At 43.6% G+C, this 22724-nt stretch overlaps 1 protein-coding gene across 1 annotated transcript in view; it reads right to left on the reverse strand.

Moving 5' to 3' along the window:
- Positions 1 to 1147: 1147 nt before the first annotated feature.
- Positions 1148 to 22724, reverse strand: part of LOC116509480 (tyrosine-protein phosphatase non-receptor type substrate 1-like) — a 33955-nt gene continuing 12378 nt past the window's right edge. The window contains 3 exon segments of the mRNA XM_032218631.1: positions 1148 to 1859; positions 1862 to 1967; positions 16772 to 16811. Of these exon segments, the coding sequence (XP_032074522.1) occupies positions 1708 to 1859; positions 1862 to 1967; positions 16772 to 16811 (298 nt within the window). The 3' untranslated portion in view covers positions 1148 to 1707.

A 22724-nucleotide genomic window follows, 5' to 3' on the forward strand; every position in this document is an offset into this window, starting at 1 on the left:
AAGGTGGCAAAACGGACCTCCATTTTTTAGGGACTGTCTTCTCCTTCCCTCACTCTGATTCAAACTGCACTTCCAGAATTGAAAAATTAAATAATGAGTGACTTAAAGAAGACGGGGGAAAGAAACATCAGCTCCCACAGATCTGAGGGTCAGAAGAGAAGAAGGGGATGGGTTGGGGCCTCCTAAAGAGACATCCGGCCAAGCCACGTGGAGTTCCTCTGGGATGTTTCCCGAAACTAGCCATTTGGAGGAGATCAAGAAGACCCCCAACCAACAGCCCCCTCCTCCCAAAGGCCTCATCCTTGTTATCAAGTCAACCGTTGTCCTTCTCAACACCCCACCGGATGAATTCTGAGGGAAGGTCTACGGTGGGGCTACAGAGAAGACATAGGGATGCTGTAGACCAAGGTTGGTCCACATTTTAAGACAGGTGGACTTCAACTCCCAGAATTCCCCAGCAGCCACGCTCTGGTTTAAATCTCCGGGTTTAATCCTCAACTATCATGCCGTTTCTCTCCCCCGCTCCTTTCAAATGAAGTTTTAAGACCGCGAGATGGTGGGGAATTCTGGGAGTTGAAGTCCACAGTCTCAAAAGTGGCCACGCTTGGAGACCTCTGCTGTAGAACCTATCTTCTTGGAGGCAGTGGCCTTTTCCAAGAGGACGGTGGAAAGAGAAGGGTGGGCCACCTTTCCGAAACACACCCACCCACCCACAAAAACACACGCACGCACGCACAGATCTTACCGTTAAGGAGCTACTCTTAGCTTACTACGGGAGAAGGCTAGTAACGGAGATCGTGGATGGGTCAGGAACCCAAGCGAGTGTCCAGTGAGGTTCCTAATTTCCTAAGGCCCAAGTGACCACCGAGGCTGCATCACGTGGTCTGTCGCCTCCCCCAACGAGAAGTCCTTAAGGAAGAAGTGCTGATTTAAAAAAAGAAGAAGAAAAAGAAGAAGAAGAGATGGACGCTGCTTTTTCTACGGATTGGGCCTGCCAGCAAAAGCCTGACAGAAGCTAACTCAGCTGAAGAGGCACGTCTCCTCAAAGGAGAAACCGCGGAAGTATCTGCGGGTTAGAGTAAAAGAAAGTGAAAGTAGACACCATCTTGGCCAAAAATGGAGGACTTCCTCTTGCACGACACGGGGAAGCCGTCGTCGTCTCCTCCTCCTGACCCGGAAGGAAACCACAGGGCCCAACCCAGAAGTTGGTTTCAGTTTTAGGGGTGAGCTGGGCCCACCGAACGGAGGGAGGAATCTCAAGGTGGCATCTCAGCAGCTTGGGGACCTCCACGGCCAACGAGGAGAGCTTCCATCAAGGGAAGAGCCAGACACGGCAACCAGCCTGCACCCACACACCGGCCTCTCGTGGTCTGTTTGTCCTTGGGCGAGGTGGGGTGTGTGTATGGGGGGGGGGCGTGTGGTTGACGTATGAGGAAGAGAGAGTGGGTGCTCGGGTGAGAAAAGCCGTGTTAGATCCGTCGTGAGCCTTCCGTCCACTCGGGCGAGCAGGGAAAGAAGACGCTCCAAATGAAACGCACAGAAACCAGGACGCAGCCGTTGAGTAGCACCAAACAGTTTCCAAGGGATTCCCGCCGAGACCTGGGAGGAGCACGACACCGAGAGTCCGAGCCCTAGCAGAAGATGCCCCCAACCCGCTTGGTTCAGAGATCCTTGGAGCGCCTAAGCTGGCTGCCTCCTCTCTCTCCGTCACTTATTCTGCACCTGGACGCTGGCGTACTCCGAACTGGCTTCCTCGGCCTTCGGCGCCGGCCGTTTCGGCGCTTTGTTCAGCTGGACCATATCCAAGTCCGCGTAGGTTACGTTGTCGTCATTGGGCAAAGGCTGCTGCACCGCCTGAGGGTGGCGTACTCCGACTGCAGGGGGCTTTCCACCCCCGGGACGGGTCTCTTCTGGACTACCTTTTCGAAGTTTAGGTCTGCGTAGGCCACGTTGTTGGGATCGGTGTCCTAAGCGGGGCAGCCGCGGGAAAGGGAGGGAAGTGGAGGGGGGAAGGGATGGGAAGAGAAAAAGAGACATTCTTTATTATTTTTCTTTAAATAATAGGATGGATTCTGATAGAAGGAATTACTCGGGTTGAACTGAGGTGGTTCTGGGTGCTCTCTGAGTTTGGTGGTTTTCTTGCAAACGTTTCATGACCCAACTAGATAATATCATCAGTGCTAGAAGGGAGTGGGTTTAGAGAGAGGAGGAGGAGGAAGAAGAGGGGAGAACTGTGGGGATCCCTGGTGCTCTCTGAGCTTGGTGGTTTTCTTGCAGACCTTCCATGACCCAACTAGGTAATATCCTCAGCTAGAAGGGAGTGGGAGAGAAGGGAAGGAGGAACAGGAATAACAGAACAACAAAGTTGGAAAGGACCTTGGAGGTCTTCTAGTCCAACCCCCTGCTCAAGCAGGAAACCCTATACAGTTTTAGATAAATGGTTGTCCAATCTCTTCTTAAAAACTTCCAGTGTTGGAGCATTCACAACTTCTGGAGGCAAGTTGTTCCACTGGTTAATTGTTCTAAGGATGGAAGGAAGGAGGGAAGGAAGAAGAAGGAGAGAAGAAAGGAGGAAGGAAGGAGGGAATGTAAGGAAGGAAGCGGGAAGGAAGGAGGAAAGGAAGGGGAAAGGAAGGAGGAGAGAAGGAGAAAAGAAGAGGAAGGAAGGAAGGAGGGAGGAGAGAAGGAGGGAGGGGAAGGAGGGAGGGAAGGAAGGGGAGTAGGAGAGAAGAAACGAGGGAAGGAAAGAGGGAGGGAAGAAGAAGTAGGACCGTTGTAAGATAAGATGGATCTATGGGATGTTATAAATACATATTATTATAACAGTTATGAGATCATATAATTGTGAATGTATATATGAAATTGATAAAATAAAATAAAAAAAATAAAAAAAATAATTGTTCTCACTGTCAGGAATTTCTCCTCAGTTCTAAGTTGCTTCTCTCCTTGATTAGTTTCCCCCCATTGCTTCTTTTCCTGCCTTCAGATGCTTTGGAGAATAGCTTGACTCCCTCTTCTTTGTGGTAACCTCTGAGATATAGGAGACTGCTATCATGTCTCCCTGGTCCTTCTTTCTATTAACTAGACACACCCAGTTCCTGCAACCGTTCTTCATATGTTTTAGCCTCCAGTCCCCTAATCCTGTTCCTTGCGCTTCTCTGCACTCTTTCCAGAGTCTCCACATCTTTTTGTACTATGGCAACCAAAATTGGATGGAATATTCCAAATGTGGTCTTACCACACTTGGAGAAGGACTGTGGGGGTCCTTCAAACTCTCTGAGCTTGGTTGTTTCCTTGCAGACGTTTCATTACCCAACCAGGTAACATCATCAGTGCTACAGGGAATGGGGTTTGTGGTGAGGAGGAGCACTGTGGGGTCCTTGAGGCTCTTTGTGAACCTGGTTGTTTTCTTGCAGATGTTTCGTTACCCAACTAGGTACATTATCAGTGCTAGAAGGAGATTTGTCATCTGTGTCTATCCACCTCCTCCTCCTCTTCTTCCTCCTCTCTCCCTTCTCTTTCTCCTTCTCTGCAAACCTCCCTCCCTTCTAGCACTGATGATGTTCCTAGTTGGGTCATGAACATCTGCAAGAAAACAACCTAAGCAACCAATCTCAGAAACACAAGCAAAGTGTTGTGAATTCTGGGAGTTGTAGTCCTGCCATCTTAAAATGGCTAAGGTTGAGAAACACTGCTTTAAATCTCTCTCTCTCTCTCTCCTCTCTCTCTCATCTATCTATCTATCTATCTATCTATCTATCTATCTATCTAGCTATCTATCTATCTATCTATCTATCTCTCTATCTATATCTATCTATCTATCTATCTATCATCTATGTATCTATGTATCTATGTATCTATGTATCTATGTATCTATGTATCTATGTATCTATCTATCTATCTATCTATCTATCTATCTATCTATCTATCTATCTATCTATCTATCTATCTATCTATCTATCTATCTATCTATCTATCTATCTATCTATCTATCATCTATATCTACCTAGCTACCGATCTATCTATCTATCTATCTATCTATCTATATCTATCTATCATCTATCTATCTATCTATCTATCTATCATCTATCTATCTATCATCTATCTATCTATCTATCTATCTATCATCTATCTATCTATCTATCTATCTATCTATCTATCTATCATCTATCTATCTATCTATCATCTATCTATCTATCTATCTATGTATCTATCTATCTATCATCTATCTATCTATCTATCTATCTATCTATCTATCTATCATCTAATCTATCTATCATCAATCAATCTATATCTATCTATCTATCTATCTATCTATCTATCTATCTATCATCTATATCATCTATCTATCTATCTATCATCTATCTATCTATCTATCTTCTATCTATCTATCTATCTATCTATCTATCTATCATCTATCTATCTATCTATCATCATCTATCTATCTATCTATCTACTATCTATCTATATCTATCTATCTATCTATCTATCTATCATCTATCTATCTATGTATCTATGTATCTATCTATCTATCTATCATCTATATCTATCAATCAATCAATCAATCATCTATATCTATCTATCTATCTATCATCTATATCTATCTATCTATCTATCTATCTATCTATCTATCTATTCTCTATCTATCTATCTATCTATCTATCTATCTATCTATCATCTCTCTCTCTCTATCTATCTATCATTATCTATCATCTATCTATCTATCTATCTATCTATCTATCTATCTATCTATCTATCTATCATCTATCTATCAATCAATCATCTATGTATCTATGTATCTATGTATCTATGTATCTATGTATCTATGTATCTATGTATCTATCTATCTATCTATCTATCTATCTATCTATCTATCTATCTATCTATCTATCTATCTATCATCTATCTATCTTTGATCTATCATCAATCTGCCTAATCAATCATCTATATCTATCTATCTATCTATCTATCTATCTATCATCTATATCTATCTATCTATCTATCATATCTATCTATCTATCTATCTATCTATCATCTATCATCTATCTATCTATCTATCTATCTATCTATCTATCATCTATCTATCTATCTATCTATCTATCTATCTATCTATCTATCATCTATCTATCTATATCTATCTATCTATCTATCTATCTATCTATCATCTATCTATCTATCTATCTATCTATCTATGTATCTATGTATCTATGTATCTATCTATCTATCTATCTATCTATCTATCTATCTATCTATCTATCTATCTATCTATCAATCAATCAATCTATATCTACTATCTATCTATCTATCTATCTATCTATCTATCTATCTATCATCCATCTCTATCTATCTATCTATCTATCTATCTATCTATCTATCTATCTATCTATCTATCTATCTATCTATCTATCATCTATCTATCTATCTATCTATCTATCTATCTATCTATCTATCTTCCATATCTATCTATCTATCTATCTATATCTATCTATCTATCTATCTATCTATCTATCTATCTATCTATGTATCTATGTATCTATCTATCTATCTATCATCTATATCTATCAATCAATCAATCTATATCTATCTATCTATCTATCATCTATATCTATCTATCTATCTATCTATCTATCTATCTCTATCTATCTATCTATCTATCTATCTATCTATCTATCTATCTATCTATCTATCTATCATCTCTCTCTCTATCTATCTATCTATCTATCTATCTATCTATCTATCTATCTATCTATCATCTATCTATCATCTATCATCTCTCTCTCTATTATCTATCTATCATCTATCTATCTATCTGTCTATCATACTATCTATCTATCTATGTATCTATCATCTATATCTATCTATCTATCATCTTCTATCTATCTATCTATCTATCTATCTATCTATCTATCTATCATCTCTCTCTCTATTTATCTATCTATCATCTATCTATCTATCTATCTATCTGTCTATCATATCTATCTATCTATCTATCTATCTATCTATCTAGCTATCTATCTATCTATCTATTATCTATCTATCTATCTTCATCTATATCTATCTATCTATCTACCTATCTATCTATCTGCGTTCTTTTTAACTTTGTGTGTCCTATTGTTTTTAAGTTCTTTTAATTTCTTTTTATTCTGTAAGCCGCCCGGAGTCCTTCGGGATTTGGCGGCATAGAAACCTAATAAATTCAATTAAATTCAAATACTCTATCTATCTATCTATCTATCTATCTATCTACTATCATCTATCTATATATCTATCTATCTATCATCTATCTATTATCTATCTATCATCTATCTAAATGCCAAGTACCACTCACTCATCACGAAATCTCCAGAACCGTAAAGCCTACAAACTTATGTTCCTCTTGGCTTCTAGGTACTCGCTAAGAAAGGATTATCGAAATGACCGTCAGATCATTAGTATTTCTTATACAGTAATTCACATGCTCTGATGCTAAAGAGTTAGATGTTCTACTCCCCCTCCCCACCTGAAAAGAACTCTGTTCCAACTGCCAGTTGCCTCACATTCTGTTACCTCAGTTCAAACTGGCTGACGCTCCACTCCTTCACTCAGGAGCAGTCTGGAGCTCCTTACAGTACTAAACATCAGTACCTCACCAAAATGTCTACGCCTTCCATCTATGGAACGGCTTCCGGACTCAAGGCGCGGGAGCGATATTCCCTTATGTGTTTCAATCACCGACCACCACTGAGCCAACGGATTGTGAACACTCCTTCACTCAGGAGTTGTCTAGGCTCCTTACAGTACTAAATGTCGGTACCTCATCACAATGTCTACACCTCTGTGTTTCAATCACCGAGCAACCACTGAGCGAACGGATCAAACCGGAGTGAACCGGATGTCTCCTGCATTCCCGATCACATAGTTTTGTTGCAAAGCCCGAGTACTCAGCTGGTCCTCAAATATAATGCAAGTTCTCTCCTCGCTCCTTTTAAATTAAGATCTTAACCAACCAGCTTCAATCTGTCTACCCTTGGTAGAATCCACGTTTTCTTAGTGGGCAAATGGATAAACAACATATGGCTAAAAAAGAGGCGTAAATCTGGAGGGACTGCAATTCTAATTCTGCCACCTTCCCGCTAAGTGAGCTTGCTTTCGAATGGGGACCGTGTGTGTGTGTGGTGTGTGTGTGTGTGTGTTTGTGTTTGCTCACCTAGGCACACTTCCCACCATGCCTTGTGTTAGGAATATTCTCACTGTCAGGAAATGTCTCCTCAGTTCTAAGTTGCTTCTCTCCTTGATTAGTTTCCACCCATTGCTTCTTGTTCTACCCCTCGGGTGCCTTGGAGAATAGCTTGACTCCCTCTTCTTTGGGGCAGCCCCTCAAATGCTGGAATGCGGCTATCATCTGACCCCTGGTCTTTCTTTTCTCTAGGCTAGACATGCCAAACTCCCTCAATCGTTCAACTGAATTGAGAAAAGAAGGCAGGGCCACCACTTGTCTGAAATGGTACAAGGTTCTCCTGCTTGAGCAGGGGGTCAGACTAGAAGACCTCCAGTCCCTTCCAACTCTTGTTATCCTGTGGTTTGGTTCTCCAACGCCCCTGAAGGCAGGACGAGAAGCAATGGATGGGAACTAATGAAGGAGAGAAGGAACCTGGAACTAAGGAAAAACTTTCTAATAGTGAGGACAATGAATCAGTGGAACAGATGTTGCCGCCAGAAGTTGTGGGTGGCCTGTCACTGGAGGTTTTTAAGAAGAGATAGTCATTTGTCTGAAATGGTGGAGGGTCTCCCTCTTGAGCAGGAGGGTTGTCAGACTAGATGACCTCTAAGGTCCCTTCTAACTCTGTTATTCCTGTTCCTGAATCTCCTCCTCCTCCACCACCCCTTCTGCATTGATGATGTTACCTAGTTGGGTATTAAAACGTCTTCAAGAAAACCACCAAGCTCAGAGAACACAAGGAACGCTCCCCCTCCCAGTTCAACCCTCTTCTGATATAGGGTCTCCTGCTTGAGCAGGGAGATGGACTAGAAGACCCCTAAGGTCCCTTCCAACTCTGTTATTCCTGCTCCTGAACTTCCTCCTCCTCCTCCACCCCTTCTGCACTGATGATGTTACCTAGTTGGGCATTAAAACATCTTCAAGAAAACCACCGAGCTCAGAGAACACCAAGGAACGCCCCCCCCCCCCCAGTCCAACCATCTTCTGATATAGGGTCTCCTGCGTGAGCACTGGGATGGACTAGAAGACCTCTAAGGCCCCTTCCAACTCTGTTATTCCTGCTTCTGCATTGATGATGTTACCTAGTTGGGCATTAAAACATCTTCAAGAAAACCACCGAGCTCAGAGAACACCAAGGAACGCCCCCCCCTCCCCAGTTCAGCCCTCTTATATAGGGTCTCCTGCTTGAGCAGGGGGGTGGACTAGAAGACCTCTAAGGCCCCTTCCAACTCTGTTATTCTTGCTCCTGAATCTCCCCCGCCTCCACCACCTTCTTCTGCATTGATGATGTTACCTAGTTGGGTATTAAAATGTCTTCAAGAAAACCACCGAGCTCAGATAACAAACCCCCCCCCCCCAGTTTAACCCTGTGCTATTCTCTTTGATATATAGGGTTCTCCTGCTTGAGCAGGGGGATGGACTAGAAGACCTCTAAGGTGCCTTCCGACTCAGTTATTCTGGTTCATCCTATGATTTCACCTCCAGATCCCTTTGGTCATCTTTGTTGCTCTTCTCCGAGCCGAGGTGGCGCAGTGGTTAGAGTGCAGCACTGCAGGCTACTTCAGCTGCAGTTCTGCAGTTCGGTGTTCAAATCTCACCGGCTCAGGGTTGACTCAGCCTTCCATCCTTCCGAGGTGGGTAAAATGAGGACCCGGATTGTTGTTGGGGGCAATATGCTGACGCTTAGAGAGGGCTGAAAGCCCTATGAAGCGGTATATAAGTCTAACTGCTATTGCTATTCTCTGCAGCCCCAGGAATGGATATCGGGGTGGGTGGGTTGGGGGGTGGGCCGGGCAGCTGTTCTGCAAACGATTCCAGCAGTTTTGAGTTTGTCTGCAGACAAAGACAGTCAAGCCTCCATTGTGTGAGCCAAGTTGTCGCGGCTCCGTTTCCTGCAGACAGCTGCAGAGGCGCGCAACTGTCTAACCGGGACGGCGAGAAAGCAGTGACGGTACCACCTCCCCCCCCCCCCCCAACCCCAGGCGGGGAGCTCGGTTGGCTCAGCAAAAATCGCACAATGGTGCCATTCAAAAGCCTCCCTCTAAAAATACGACTCGGGCTCGGCTCTTTTGCGCAGCTGGGCCTTTTCATAAAACCTTTTCGGGGAGACGGGAACGAAAGGGGGAAAACAAAAAGGAAATAAAATAAAATTCGTACAGCCAGCAATCTTGTCAAAAGGGACGAAGTCTTCTCTTTTGTACGGTACAAGAACGAGTTTTGGGACGGGGTGGTGGAGGAAGGGAGGAAGGCTCGCTACGGGGAAGGGGGGGAACCGCCCCCCCTGCTTGTCGTTTAAAAAAAAACACCACCAAGTTTCTAGTCCTCGTGATGGAAATTCAAAGCTGCGGGGCTGGTTAAGCCCCTGAAAGCCTTCGTCTTTTAATTCATTTTTAACCTCCTTGAAGTAAAATTAAAGGTTCCCCTTGTACAGATATGCTAGTCATTCCCGACTCCAGGGGGCGGTGCACATCTCCATTTCAAAGCCGAAGAGCCAGCGCTGTCTGAAGACGTCTCCCTGGTCATGTGGCCGGCATGACTCAATGCCGAAGGCTCACGGAACGCTGTTCCCTTCCCACCAAAGGTGGTTCCTATTTTTCTACTTGCATTTTTACATGCTTCTCGAACTGCTAGGTTGGCAGAAGCTGGGACAAGTAATGGGAGCTCACTCCGTTACACGGCACTAGGGATTCGAACCGTCAAACTGCTGACATTTCTGATCAACAAGCTCAGCGTCTTAGCCACTGAGCCATCGCGTCCCTACACGGCATAACCTCCTTCGCCTGTTTTTACATTTTAAATCTGTTTTTTTAAAAAAAATTTTTTAAATATTTCATTTGTATGTTGCCTAGAGTTCTTCTGTGAGGTGGGAGATGGATGGTTTTTTAAAAAAAGAATCAATACATAAAAATAAATGCTGCTGTTAAAAAAAAGGCAAGTTTCTAGTCCTCGCTATGAAAATAACTCCAAGGGTAACTTAGAAGCCCGGAGTAGCGATGTATAGTTATTTTGAAATTCTAAATGCAGCATAACTTTTGGAGGCTTCCATGGTGCCCCGATTCTTCTTGGTCACAATTTTGTCACTCAATCTCGTCTTGCTTACAGGCAGTCCTCGAGTTACGACCATAATTCAGCCCTACAATTTTGGTCCTGAATCACGATGGCCGTAAAGCAGATCACCATGGGACCATGCCTGATTTTACAACATGTATTGTGCTGGTCATTAAGCAAACACAGAAAGCTAAACCACAGTCGTTATGTGAGTGCCATTGTCGTTAAGCGAACCCATGGTTTACTATGGGGCGGTTTTGCTAAAAATACGGTAGTAACTCCACTTGTGGCAAAAATATCATAAATACTGGTTATTGAGTGCAGATAGTCCTCGGTTGACAAGAGTTCATTTAGTGACAGTTCAACGTTATCACATCACTGAAAAAAATGGCTTATGACAGTTTTTCCACACTTATGACCACTGTAGTATCCTCGTGGTCGCAAGACCAAAAATTTGGATGCTTGGCAACGGCTTCCTATTTATGACGGTTGCAGGGTCCCAGGCCAATGGGGAAGCCAGAAACGTTGAGCTCCATTACGGTCGTAAGGTCGAGGACTATCTGTACGCAAATGTAGTCATGTGACCTTGGGAGGCGGGGAAGGAAATGGATGTTGGAGCTTCAAATCTGGGTCAGTTTTGGAAATCCGAAGTACAGGTCAATTTACGACCCCTCAAATTTTCGGTCGCTAAGGGAGACCCATTGTGGCGTTGAGTTTTGCCCCATTTTACGACCTTTCTTGCCACTGTTGTTAAATGAATCACTGCAGTTAAGCTAGTAACGCAGTTGTTAAGGGAATCTGACTTCCCCATCGACTTCGCTTCGTTACAAAAGGGGATGGCGTGACCCCGGGACATTGCGACCGTCGTAAATACGAGTCCGTTGACAAGCGCCTCAATTTTGATCACCTGACCCTGGGGATGCTGCAGCGGTCGTAAGTCTGAAAAATGGTCGTAAGTCACCCTTTTCAGTGCCGTTGCAACCTGGGACGCTCACTAAACGAACTGTTGAGGGTTACCTGTAATTTTGATCGGTTGCTAAGCAACCCGTCGTAAGCTGAGGACAACATATCTTACGGCCAGCCACAATGTGGGGGAAAAAAAACATGATCCTAACTCACCCAACCATGTTTTTTTTCCTCTGCAGCCCAATTTGTGTCCTCTTTTCTAATTCCTGCTGCAAATTTTATCCGAAAAAGCTAATGCGGGGGGGGGGGGGGAATGGGATTTGTCCAAATTTGGAACTTTTTAAGCCTGTTTCCCGTTTCGCCTGAAAACTCTGCTGAGTTGCAAAAAGAGGAAGATTTTAAGCTGTAAAATGAAACTCCTATTTGGGGCATCGAAAGCAGCAAAAATAAGCGAGGATTTAGGATTATTCCTAGCTGGTGATGACGAATATTTTGAGAATTATTTTCCTCACTGAAAGGAATCTTTTTGGGGCGTGCCTCGTTCCTTTATCTAGCTACTTCTGCTGTCCTCATCATTCCTGATTAACAGAATAACAGAAGACTTGGAAGGGACCTTGGAGGTCTTCTAGTCCAGCCCCCTGCTCAAGCGGGAGACCCTACACAGAATTACAGAATAACAGAGCTGGAAGGGACCTTGGAGGTCTTCTAGTCCAGCCCCCGCTCGCGGGACCCTTACAGAATTACAGAGTTGGAAGGGACCTTGGAGGTCTTCTAGTCTAGCCCCCTGCTCAAGCGGGAGACCCTTACAGATTAATAGAATAACAGAAGACTTGGAAGGGACCTTGTAGGTCTTCTAGTCCAGCCCTCTGCTCAAGCAGGAGACCCTACACAGAATTACAGAAAAACAGAGCTGGAAGGGACCTTGGAGGTCTTCTAGTCCAGCCCCTGCTCAAGCGGGAGACCCTACACAGAATTACAGAAAACAGAGCTGGAAGGGACCTTGGAGGTCTTCTAGTCCAGCCCCCTGCTCAAGCGGGAGACCCTACACAGAATTACAGAATAACAGAGTTGGAAGGGATCTTGGAGGTCTTCTAGTCCAGCCCTCTGCTCAAGAAGGATACCTTTACAGAATTACAGAATAACAGAGTTGGAAGGGACCTTGGAGGTCTTCTAGTCCAGCCCCCTGCTCAAGAATGAGACCCTTACAGAATTACAGAATAACAGAATTGGGACCATGGAGGTCTTCTAGTCCAGCCCCCTGCTCAAGAATGAGACCCTTACAGAATTACAGAATAACAGAGTTGGAAGGGACCTTGGAGGTCTTCTAGTCCAGCCCCCTGCTCAAGCAGGAGACCCTACACAGAATTACAGACTAACAGAGCTGGAAGGGACCTTGGAGGTCTTCTAGTCCAGCCCCCTGCTCAAGCGGGAGACCCTACACAGAATTACAGAATAACAGAAGACTTAGAACTTAGGACTTTGGAGGTCTCAGAAATTTCATTACCCAACTAGGTAACATCACCAATGCAGGGGGGGAGGAGGGAGTGGGGGGGGAGGAGGCGATCAGGAACAGGAATAACAGAATAAGAGAGTTGGATCCTTGGAGATCTTCTAGTTCACCTCCTGCTCAAGCTTTATTTCAGCTTGAAAATAAATGAGTGTTCACGATCGCCTTCTCTCTCCCCTTCTCTCCTCAGGCTTGCCCCACAAGAAGTCTCTCCTCTCCTATCCCCACATCTCTCCCTCAGGCTTGCCCCACAGAGGACTCTCCTATCTCTCCCCTTCCTCAGTCATACTCCCTAGCATCAAAGAGTTTTCAGGTGGGGAGGGGGAGTAGAATGTCTAAACTGCCAGCCCGCAGTCCGGCTGAGTCACAGGCTGGCCGCGCCCATGCCCAAGTGGCAGTTGGAACAGAGTTCTTTTCAGGTGGGGAGGGGGAGTAGAACACCTAACTCCTTAGCATCAGAACGTGTTAATAATACTATAAGAAATACTAATGATACGATGGTCATTTCGAAAAATCCTTTCTTAGCGAGCGCCTAGAAGCCAAGAGGAACATACGTGCCAAATTTCAAGTTTGTAGTCTTTACGGTTCTGGAGAATTTGTGATGATGCCTGAGTGGTATTTCACTTTTATATATAGAGAGATTAGCTTCCTTCAATTTAGGTAATGCTTCTCTGTCTCCACTTAAGGCATAACCCCCATAATTTCATTTCCCCGCCCAGCTTTTAATACGGCTTGACATGGCAAGTACTTTACTCGCATTTTAGTCCATTTAGTTCCTTCCCAAACAACTCTGGAAAAATCAGCAGGTTACAAAATTTACTTCGGCCTGCATTTTTTTTTTTTTAAAAAGGGTCGCATTTTCTAGCATTTACGTTGGTTCAAACCGCCAACGCAGTTCAAAAGGTCTCAATTAGGGCCTGCGAAAGGGAGCTAGGGGCACTTTAAGTCAATTTAATTCCTTCCCCATAATGTTAGGGTTGGTTTTTCCTTGGTTACGAAGTCCACCTGGCTGTGTTTAAATTAAGTGTTTTAAGTGTGAGCAGGGCCAGGATGATTCTATAGTAGAGAGCAGTTTGCCAAATCCAGCTTTTTAGAATATTACAAGTTCAGTTCTTAGGAAACTACTTAGCCCTTTTAGAGAGAAGACATCAATTTAATTGTATTGCTGGTTTTAAAAAAAACCTCTTTTGGGCTGTCTGCGTGAAACAGAAATAAGTGGTATTTTTGTCTCCTCGAAAATGTGAAGCAACAGATGGAAATTAATTAAGGAGAGAAGCAACTGTAGAACTAGGGAGAAATTTCCCAAATAGTGAGAACAATTAATCGGTGTGGAACAACTTGCCTCCAGAAGTTGTGGGAGATTCATCGCTGGAAGCTTTCAAGAAGAGACTGGACTGCCATCTGTAAGACATGGTGTAGGGGCTCCTGCTTGAGTGGGGGGTGGACTATATGGCCTTCAAGCCCCCTTCCAATTCTGTTATCAAGGAGCAATCCAATCTCAAAATAAGGAGAAATTTCCAGACAATGAGGACAATTAACCGGAGGAACAGAAGTTGCCTTCAGAAGTTGTGGGTTGCTCCATCATTGAAACTTTTAAGAAGAGGCTGGACAACCAGTTTGTCTAAAATGATATAGGGTCTCTTGCTTGAGCAGGGGGTTGGACTAGATGACCTCCAAGGCTCCTTCCAGCTCTGTTATTCTGTTAAATTGTGAGGCAGGTAGTCCTCGACTTACAACCCCTTCACTTCAAACCGTTTTGAAGTTACAGAGTCGCTGAAAAAGGTGACTTAAAACTGGTCCTCGGGACCTACGACCGTCACAAGTATAAATCATGTGATTCAAAATTTGGGCGACTTGGCAACTGGCATGCAGTTACAATAGTTGCAGCATCCCGGGGTCATTTGGGACCCCTTCCAGGAGGCTTCCCACAAGCACGGAAGAAGCTGGATCTGCTAATGGCCATGCGATTCACTTAACAACTGCAGAAATTCGCTTAACAACTGTTGGCTACAAAGGTTGTAAAACTGGCTGAGACTGACTTAACAACTCCTTGCTCAGCAGTGGGAATTCTGTTCACAATTGTATATGGATTTGATGAGAGGGAAAAGTAGATAAATGGGGAAAATGAACGTTATGTTGTTAAACTTAAGAGTTTATTGTAAATTTATACCCTATCAATTGTAGAAGAAAGTCAGGAGTAATTTCTTTATATTTCTTTTCCTTTCTCCAATTTTAGCTTTGCTTTCTCCTTTGTTCTTTCTTCTGTTTTCTGTCTTAATTATTAGTTCTCCTTAATTTCTACTTTTTCTGGTTTAAAAATCTAAACCTTTTTTTTTAAAGTCAACTTTTAAAGGTGCAGACAGAAGGCTTAGGAAAATTTGAACCACCTCCTAGAAAATTTGCCGTCCTGAAAAGATTTTATAGTCTTAGGATAATGTGGCTTTTTTTTTTCTATTTTAATACACTGATCCTCCGGAAAAAAATAACACTATTAATCACAGGATAATGGCCTATTTGGCTAGGCTGATCACACTTTCTCTCTCCAAGTGCAAGAAAGTTACACTAATTTAGGATGAAAATAATTCCTCCAAGTTAGCTGGCTCAACAGTACTGACTTTGAAAGGGATCTTGGAGTCCTAATGGACAATTACTTAACTACGAGCCAGATCTGTGCAGCAGCTGCCAAAAAAGCCAACACAGTTCTAGTCTGCATCAACAGAGGGAGAGAATCAAGATCACATGAAGTGTTAATACCACTTTATAAGGCCTTGGGAAGGCCACACTTGGAATATTTGCATTCAGTTTTGGTGACTACGATGTAGAAAAGATGTGGAGGCTCTAGAAAAAGTGCAGAGAAGAGCAACAAAGAGCATTAGGGGACTGGAGGCTAAAATATATGAAGAACGGTTGCAGGAACTGGTTATATCTAGTTTAATGAAAAGAAGGACTAGGGGAGACATGATAAACAATCTTCCAATATCTCAGGATTTGCCCCAAAGAGAGGGAGTCAAGCTATTCTCCAAGCACCTGAGGGCAGAACAAGAAGCAATGGGTGGAAACTAATCAAGGAGAGAAGCAACTTAGAACTGAGGATAAATTTCCTGACAGTTAGAACAATAATCAGTGGAATTAATTAAAACAGTTAGAACAATTAATCCGCTTGCTCCAGAAGTTGTAAATGCTCCAACACTGGAAGTCTTTAAGAAGATGTTGGATAGCCATTTGTCTGTGGAGGTGTAGAGTTTCCTGCCTAGGCAGGGGGTTGGACTAGAAGACCTCCAAGGTCCCTTCCAACTCTGCTATTCTATTCTCTACTTATTCTATTCTATTCTATTCTCTACTTATTCTATTCTATTCTCTATTCTATTCTATTCTATACTTATTCTATTCTATTCTATTCCCTATTCTATTCTCTATTCTATTCTACTCTATTCTCTACTTATTCTATTCTAAATATTCTATTGAGCTGGCCACACCATCCAGTCACATGGCCACCTTGCCACGCCCACCCAGCCGGTCATTCGGCAGATCATATTAGCGGTCTGCCGGATTTAAAACTATGAATTAATGGTCCCTGAGGTCCGAAAGGTTGGGAGCCCTGATCCAGGTGATGGTTATCCCAAAGGTGCTTTTTTTTTCAAGAGGCAGCTGGATTTTCTGGCTTTGAAGATGTTTCGCTTCTCCTCCAATGAAGCTTCTTCAACTCTGACTGGATGGTGGGGAATGGAAGGATTTATCCTTCTTGAACGTCTTCAAAAAAACAACACAGAAAGTCCAGTTGCCTCTTGAAAAAGCACCTTTGGGACAATCTAAAACGACGGAGAAACTCCTAACAGGTGAGAACAATGACCAGTGGAAGAGCTTGCCCTCCAGAAGGTGTGGATGCTCCATCACTGTTAGGCTTTCCAGAAGAGGACTGGATGTCCATTTGTCTGAAATGGCATAAGAGGGGGGGGGGGCTGGACTAGAAGGCCTCCAAGCTCCCTCTTCCAACTCTGTTATGCTGTGAATGGGATGTTCCGTTCCGTGGGCTGAAGCTGTTTCCCACCAAAGGGACGACCTCTATAATGATTATTTCCAGGCAGCATCTCAAGAAACAGAGCCCAGCCTACCTGATTCGTCGGTGGTGGAGATTTCTCAGCTTCGTGGAGCCTAAAGATAGAAGCAAAAACTCGGATCACCAAGGGAGTCAAAGCAAATTCACACCGTGACTTTTTTCCAAACAAAATTAGAAACAACACCTAGAAAATAAATCCAAGTGGCACAGATCTTGTATACGTCTCCATCGTGATCGGTGGCTTCTGCAAAGGAGATTTAACTGATAGGGACTACGAGCATTGGTCTTGCGTTTAATGGATAATAGAGCTTGCGGGGGAAAATGGATTTTTTCATGTCTAGATATGCTGACAGCAATAAGAATACAGAATCCCTTGAATTAAAACCAGTGGTGGGTTTCAAACATTTTTCGAACCTACTCTGTGGGTGTGGCCTCCTTTGTGGGAGTGGCTTGCCAGCCAGTGACATGGTGGGAGTGGCTTGCGGCCAATGTTTTCTTTCTTTCTTCTTTCTTTCTTTCTGTCTTTCTTTCTTCTTTTCTTTCTTCTTCTTTCTTTCTTTCTCTCTCTCTCCCTCCCCCCCTCTCTCTTTCCTTCCTTTTGTCTCTCTGTCCCTTTTTCACTTTTTTTTCTTTCATCTCTCTCACTTTTTCTTTTCCTCCTCCTTCTTCCTTCCTTCCTTCCTTACTTCCTTCCTCCCTCCCCCCTCCCTCCCTCTCTCTCCTCTCTCTCTCTCTCTCCTCTCTCTGTGTCAGTGGTGGGTTTCAAAAATTTTTGGAACCTCTTCTGTAGATGTGGCCTGCTTTCTGGTGGAACCGATCACAATGATCCGATCCAATGACTATCGTCATTGGAAAGGCCTCATCCCTTCTTTCTAGATTAATTTAGAGCAGAAATGGTCCACTGAACCCACACTCAGATGAAACAGAGTTGGAAGGGGCCTTGTAGGTCATCTAGTCCAACCCCCTGCCCAAGGGGGAGGCTCTTCACCATTTCTGACAGGTGGCAGTCCAGTCTCTTCTTGAAAGCCTCCAGGGATGAAGCTCCGCAACTTCCAAAGGAAACTTCCATGGGTTGATTGTTCTCACTGTCAAAAAAATTCCTCCTTATTTCTAGGTTGAATTCTCTCCTTGGTCAGTTTTCCATCCATTGTTCCTTGTCTGGCCTTCAGGTGATTTGGGAATAGGTTGACCCCCTTCCTCCTCTCTGTGGCAGCCCCTCAAATATTGGAAGATGCTCTCCTGTCTCCCTGGTCCTTCTCCTCCCTAGACTAGCCAGGCCCAGTTCCTGCAACATTCATCGTTATGTTTTTGCCTCCAGTCCCCTCATCCTCCTTGTTGCTCTTCTCTGTGCTCTTTCTAGAGTCTCCACCTCTTTTTTATAGTGTGGGGACCAAAACTGGATGCAGTACTCTAGGTGTGTCCTTACTAAGGCTTTATAGAGTGGTCTTAGCACCTCCTGATCTTGGTTGTATCCCTCTGTTAATGCAACTGAGGATTTCATGGCTTTTTCGGCTGCTGCCACACACGGCTGGCTCCTATTTAGCTGGTTGCCCACTAAGACTCCAAGAACCCTCTCACATTTCCTGCTATTAAACCTGGTCTCACCCATATCGATATGTGTCCTTTCGGTTTTCTTGCCTAAGTTTAAGACTTGACTTTTCTCTACACTGAATTTCATTTTGTTAGATAGGGCCCAGGGTTCAAGTCTGTCAAGATCCCTCCCTCCCTCCCTCCGAGAGCGTTGCTAAATTAAAGCGTTGCATCACTTCAATCATCTGCATTTTGGCTGCAGCTGCTGGGAACGCAGTTCAGCAATGCATAAATGCTAGAGGTTTCCTTAACCTTGATTTACGAGGACATGAGATCAGGGTTTGTTTCCCTCCAGCCATTTTTTAACAGAAATCTCTGGACCAGTCATATAGGAAGTCTGTGTGAGCCACCTACCTCAAGATATTGTTATGTGGTTAATGCAAAATGTGGAGATGGAAAAAAAAATTACATATTGTTTTATATATTGAAGAGCCGAGGTGGCGCAGTGGTTAGGGTGCAGTACTGCAGGCCACTTCAGCTGACTGTTATCTGCAGTTCAGCGGTTCTAATCTCACCGGCTCAAGGTTGACTCAGCCTTCCATCCTTCCGAGGTGGGTGAAATGAGGACCCAGACTGTGGGGGCGATATGCTGACTCTGTAAACCACTTAGAGAGGGCTGAAAGCCCTATGAAGCGGTATATAAGTCTAACTACTATTGCTATTGCTATTATATCAAAGTCCATATTTTAACTCAACTACGTTTTCAAGTGACTGCGGCTATATTTTTTAAAAAATCTGCATATATATTTTTATTGCTGCCTTTCTTCTGGACTTTATTATGCCTTTTGATATTCATGTGAAAAAGCGAGGCACAGATTTAATATTAATCAAGAAGTAAATATGTGTTTGCTACGAAGCCTTTAAGCGACATAAATTCACAGACCCAGCCAGGTCCCTGGAAAAAGATATTCAGGAGGCCCTTCATAAAAGACCTGACATAAATTAAGTAATTAAACTTTACGGTTTGGATCAACGGATTAGGAAGCAATCATTTCTTTCTAAGGAATGTATCCAGCTCTGCTCTCACTCAAGGTATGTGGCATCGCAAAAGGTTAACGCAATCATAAATATACCCAGCACATCATTAAAACGGGCAGCCCAAAGAATAAAACACAGTTAATGAGAAGTCCTGCTGAAGGGGAATTTTACCAGGCTGTGAAATACAGCTAGAGCTTCTGGCAAGGCAGCAGAGGCTTCTGGGATCGTAGTCCAACTTTTCTGGAAGATGGCTAGGTTGCCTGATTCAACTGTCAGATTCGGGGTTAATGTCAGGGTTCCAAATAGCGTCCAAAAAGTAAATCAGAGTCCAAGGCAAAGTATTACTCAAAGTACCAATTTATGAAGAGAGCCATGTTGGCACATCTGGGGAAACCCGAATCTGAAAGCTTCCCGGTTTTCCCCACCCAGTTGAAAGTTCAAGATCTTGCCCCCACACCCACAAGTCCATCCCATGGTCCAATCTCCCACTGCCATGCTGGCAGCTTCCACCCATCCAGTTCTAGCCAGGTGCAGAGACAAAGGATGACCTTGGCTTTCTAGAAAGAATGTTGTTATGGCTACATCGCGTCTAACTCCGTACAATCCCCCCTCCCGTTTTCCCACAATAGAAAATGCCTAGCAGAATAATAGAAAGTGTGGCAGGCCAAAGATCCAAAATAAAAGATGGCTGCAGGCCTGCCAGCAACTTCCTCTCTGGTAACGTTGCATTGCTAACTAGGGCATACAAAACCTCTGCCAGACCAATTCTCGAATACAGCCCGTCTGCCTGGAATCCACACTGCATATCGGACATTAATACAATTGAGCAAGTCCAGAGGCATTTCACGAGAAGAGTCCTCCGCTCCTCTGCTCACACTAGAATCCCTTATGCCACCAGGCTCAAAATTTTGGCCTTGGACAACCTGGAACTACGCCACCTACAGTCAGATCTAAGCGTAGAACACAAAATTGTCTGCTACAACGTCCTGCCTGCAAACAAAATCGATGCAAACTCAAGATTAACCGCTCCAAAACTCGATCTGCAGAAAATACGACTTCAGCAACAGAGTGGTCAACGCCTGGAATGCTCTCCCTGACTCCGTGGTTACATCCTCAAAGTTCAACCTTAAATTGTCTACCGTGGACCTCACCCCCATTCCTAAGAGGTCCGTAAAGGGGGTCTGCATGCCCATTGTCCCTGGTCCTACTATCCCCATTTATTTGAACTCATTTCCTTGGTTCATGTCGATGTTTATACATATAGCTGTTATCTTGTACATGTTGGACAAACAATAAATAAAAACTTCCAATAATATAGGGAACAATCTAAAGCAGTTTTGTTTCTCAGCCTCCCCAAACTTTGAGGTGTGTGGACTTCCACTCTCAGAATTCTGGGAGTTGAAGCCCGCTCCTCTTAAAGTTGCAAGTTTGGGGAACACTAAAAGAGTTGAACATTAGATCCTTTTCCTAGCTGAGTTACTTCGGCCACTGCTGTTGTGATTCTGTAATTGTTCCGTCTTATTTCCCTTATGTGCTGGGTTTATTTCCTTTTTTATGACGGTTGTGCTGTGATTGGATCACAATTCTGCCAGTTTTAATGAACACGTCGCAGGATTAAGAGCACGATTGAGGGGGGATTTCTGACTGATTTTTGTGTTACGGGCTGTTTCAATTCTCCCTTTGGCTCGGAATTAAATCTAAATTTAAGCAAAAAAGAAAAGGAGTATTTTCCCTCTGTCAGATGTTTCCTAGAGGTTTGGGGCAAAACTGGATCTGGATTTTGCCTCTTTCAGGAAATTTAAATATTATTCCAAAGTTTTTAGCATCGATATCCTAAAATTTTCTGAGTTGAGACAATACATCGCCCCAAATTTAATTTCACATCAGAAACAATGTCTACCATTGTTGCTCAATCTTGACATCTTTTAAGATGGGTGGACTTCAATTCCCAGAATTCCCCAGTCATCATAATTTAGGATGGGTGGACATCAACTCCCAGAATTCCCCAGGCATCATGCTTTAAGGTGGATGGACTTCAACTCCCAGAATTCCCCAGTCATCATAATTTAGGATGGATGGACTTCAACTCCCAGAATTCCCCGTCATCATGCTTTAAGATGGGTGGACTTCAACTCCCAGAATTCCCCAGGCATCATACTTTAAGATAGATGGACTTCAACTCCCAGAATTCCCCAGGCATCATGCTTTAAGATGGATGGACTTCAACTCCCAGAATTCCCTGTCATCGTAATTTAGGATGGATGGACTTCAACTCCCAGAATTCCCCAGTCATCATGCTTTAAAATGGATGGACTTCAACTCCCAGAATTCCCCAGTCATCATGCTTTAAAATGGATGGACTTCAACTCCCAGAATTCCCCAGTCATCATGCTTTAAAATGGATGGACTTCAACTCCCAGAATTCCCCAGCCACATGCTTTAAAATTGATGGACTCAACTCCCAGAATTCCCCAGTCATCATAATTTAGGATGGATGGACTTCAACTCCCAGAATTCCCCAGGCATCATAATTTAGGATGGATGGACTTCAACTCCCAGAATTCCCCATGATCATAATTTAGGATGGATGGACTTCAACTCCCAGAATTCCCCAGGCATCATAATTTAGGATGGATGGACTTCAACTCCCAGAATTCCCCAGCTATAACAAGGTCATTAAATCAGGTCATTCACGCAGGGCAACCTGCTTTACAACCATCATGACTTATGACCTTAATGGACAGGCTCCATTACGGTCGTAAGTCAAGCACTGCCTATCTTCCCCATTCTGGCCAATCTGCATATCGAAGGCTCAGTAAATGAAAGAGAGAGAAAAAAGGCTAACACTTTTTAATCTTGTTCCATATAGATGGCGAATTGACACAATTACCTCCCCCCAAAAACCCGGAGCGCATTAAAAACTAATTCCTCAAGCAGCAAAAAAAAAGATAAGATAAATTTCTTTTGTCTCCTTTCTTAGAGAGGGCTGATCAGATAGCGGAATAATTAATCTAATGTTTGTCTGGGTGCTTAAATGGAATTTCCGATCGTCTGCCGCGTTTCGTGATTATCGGCTAAATCCAGAAGCAATCAAAAGATGCGCGGGAAAAAAAACATTGTTTTTTCTTTCTTTACATAAGGAAAATTAAAGTAACACTTGGACAGCTTCGCTTGCCTACAATCAGGAAGGCTTCCGTGGTCTTCAATGCATTCCTGTGATTTGATTTGATTTGGTCTCTTTGCTCAAATTCTTTTGGGCTTTTTCTTTTAAAAAATAAATAAATATCTCCGGGGGTTTGAAACGCTCTCTAGTAAGCTGTGAGATGGTTTTCTGATCCCGTCATCTTGAAGGCTGAAGTCGGGAGGCTTGGAAAGCTGTTTTTTTTAAAAAAATAATCTTCTTCGCTATCGCGGGTTTTTCATCTCTCCATAATAGTTTT

This window comes from Thamnophis elegans, chromosome 5 (assembly GCF_009769535.1).
Source record: "Thamnophis elegans isolate rThaEle1 chromosome 5, rThaEle1.pri, whole genome shotgun sequence".
Lineage (NCBI taxonomy): Eukaryota > Metazoa > Chordata > Lepidosauria > Squamata > Colubridae > Thamnophis > Thamnophis elegans.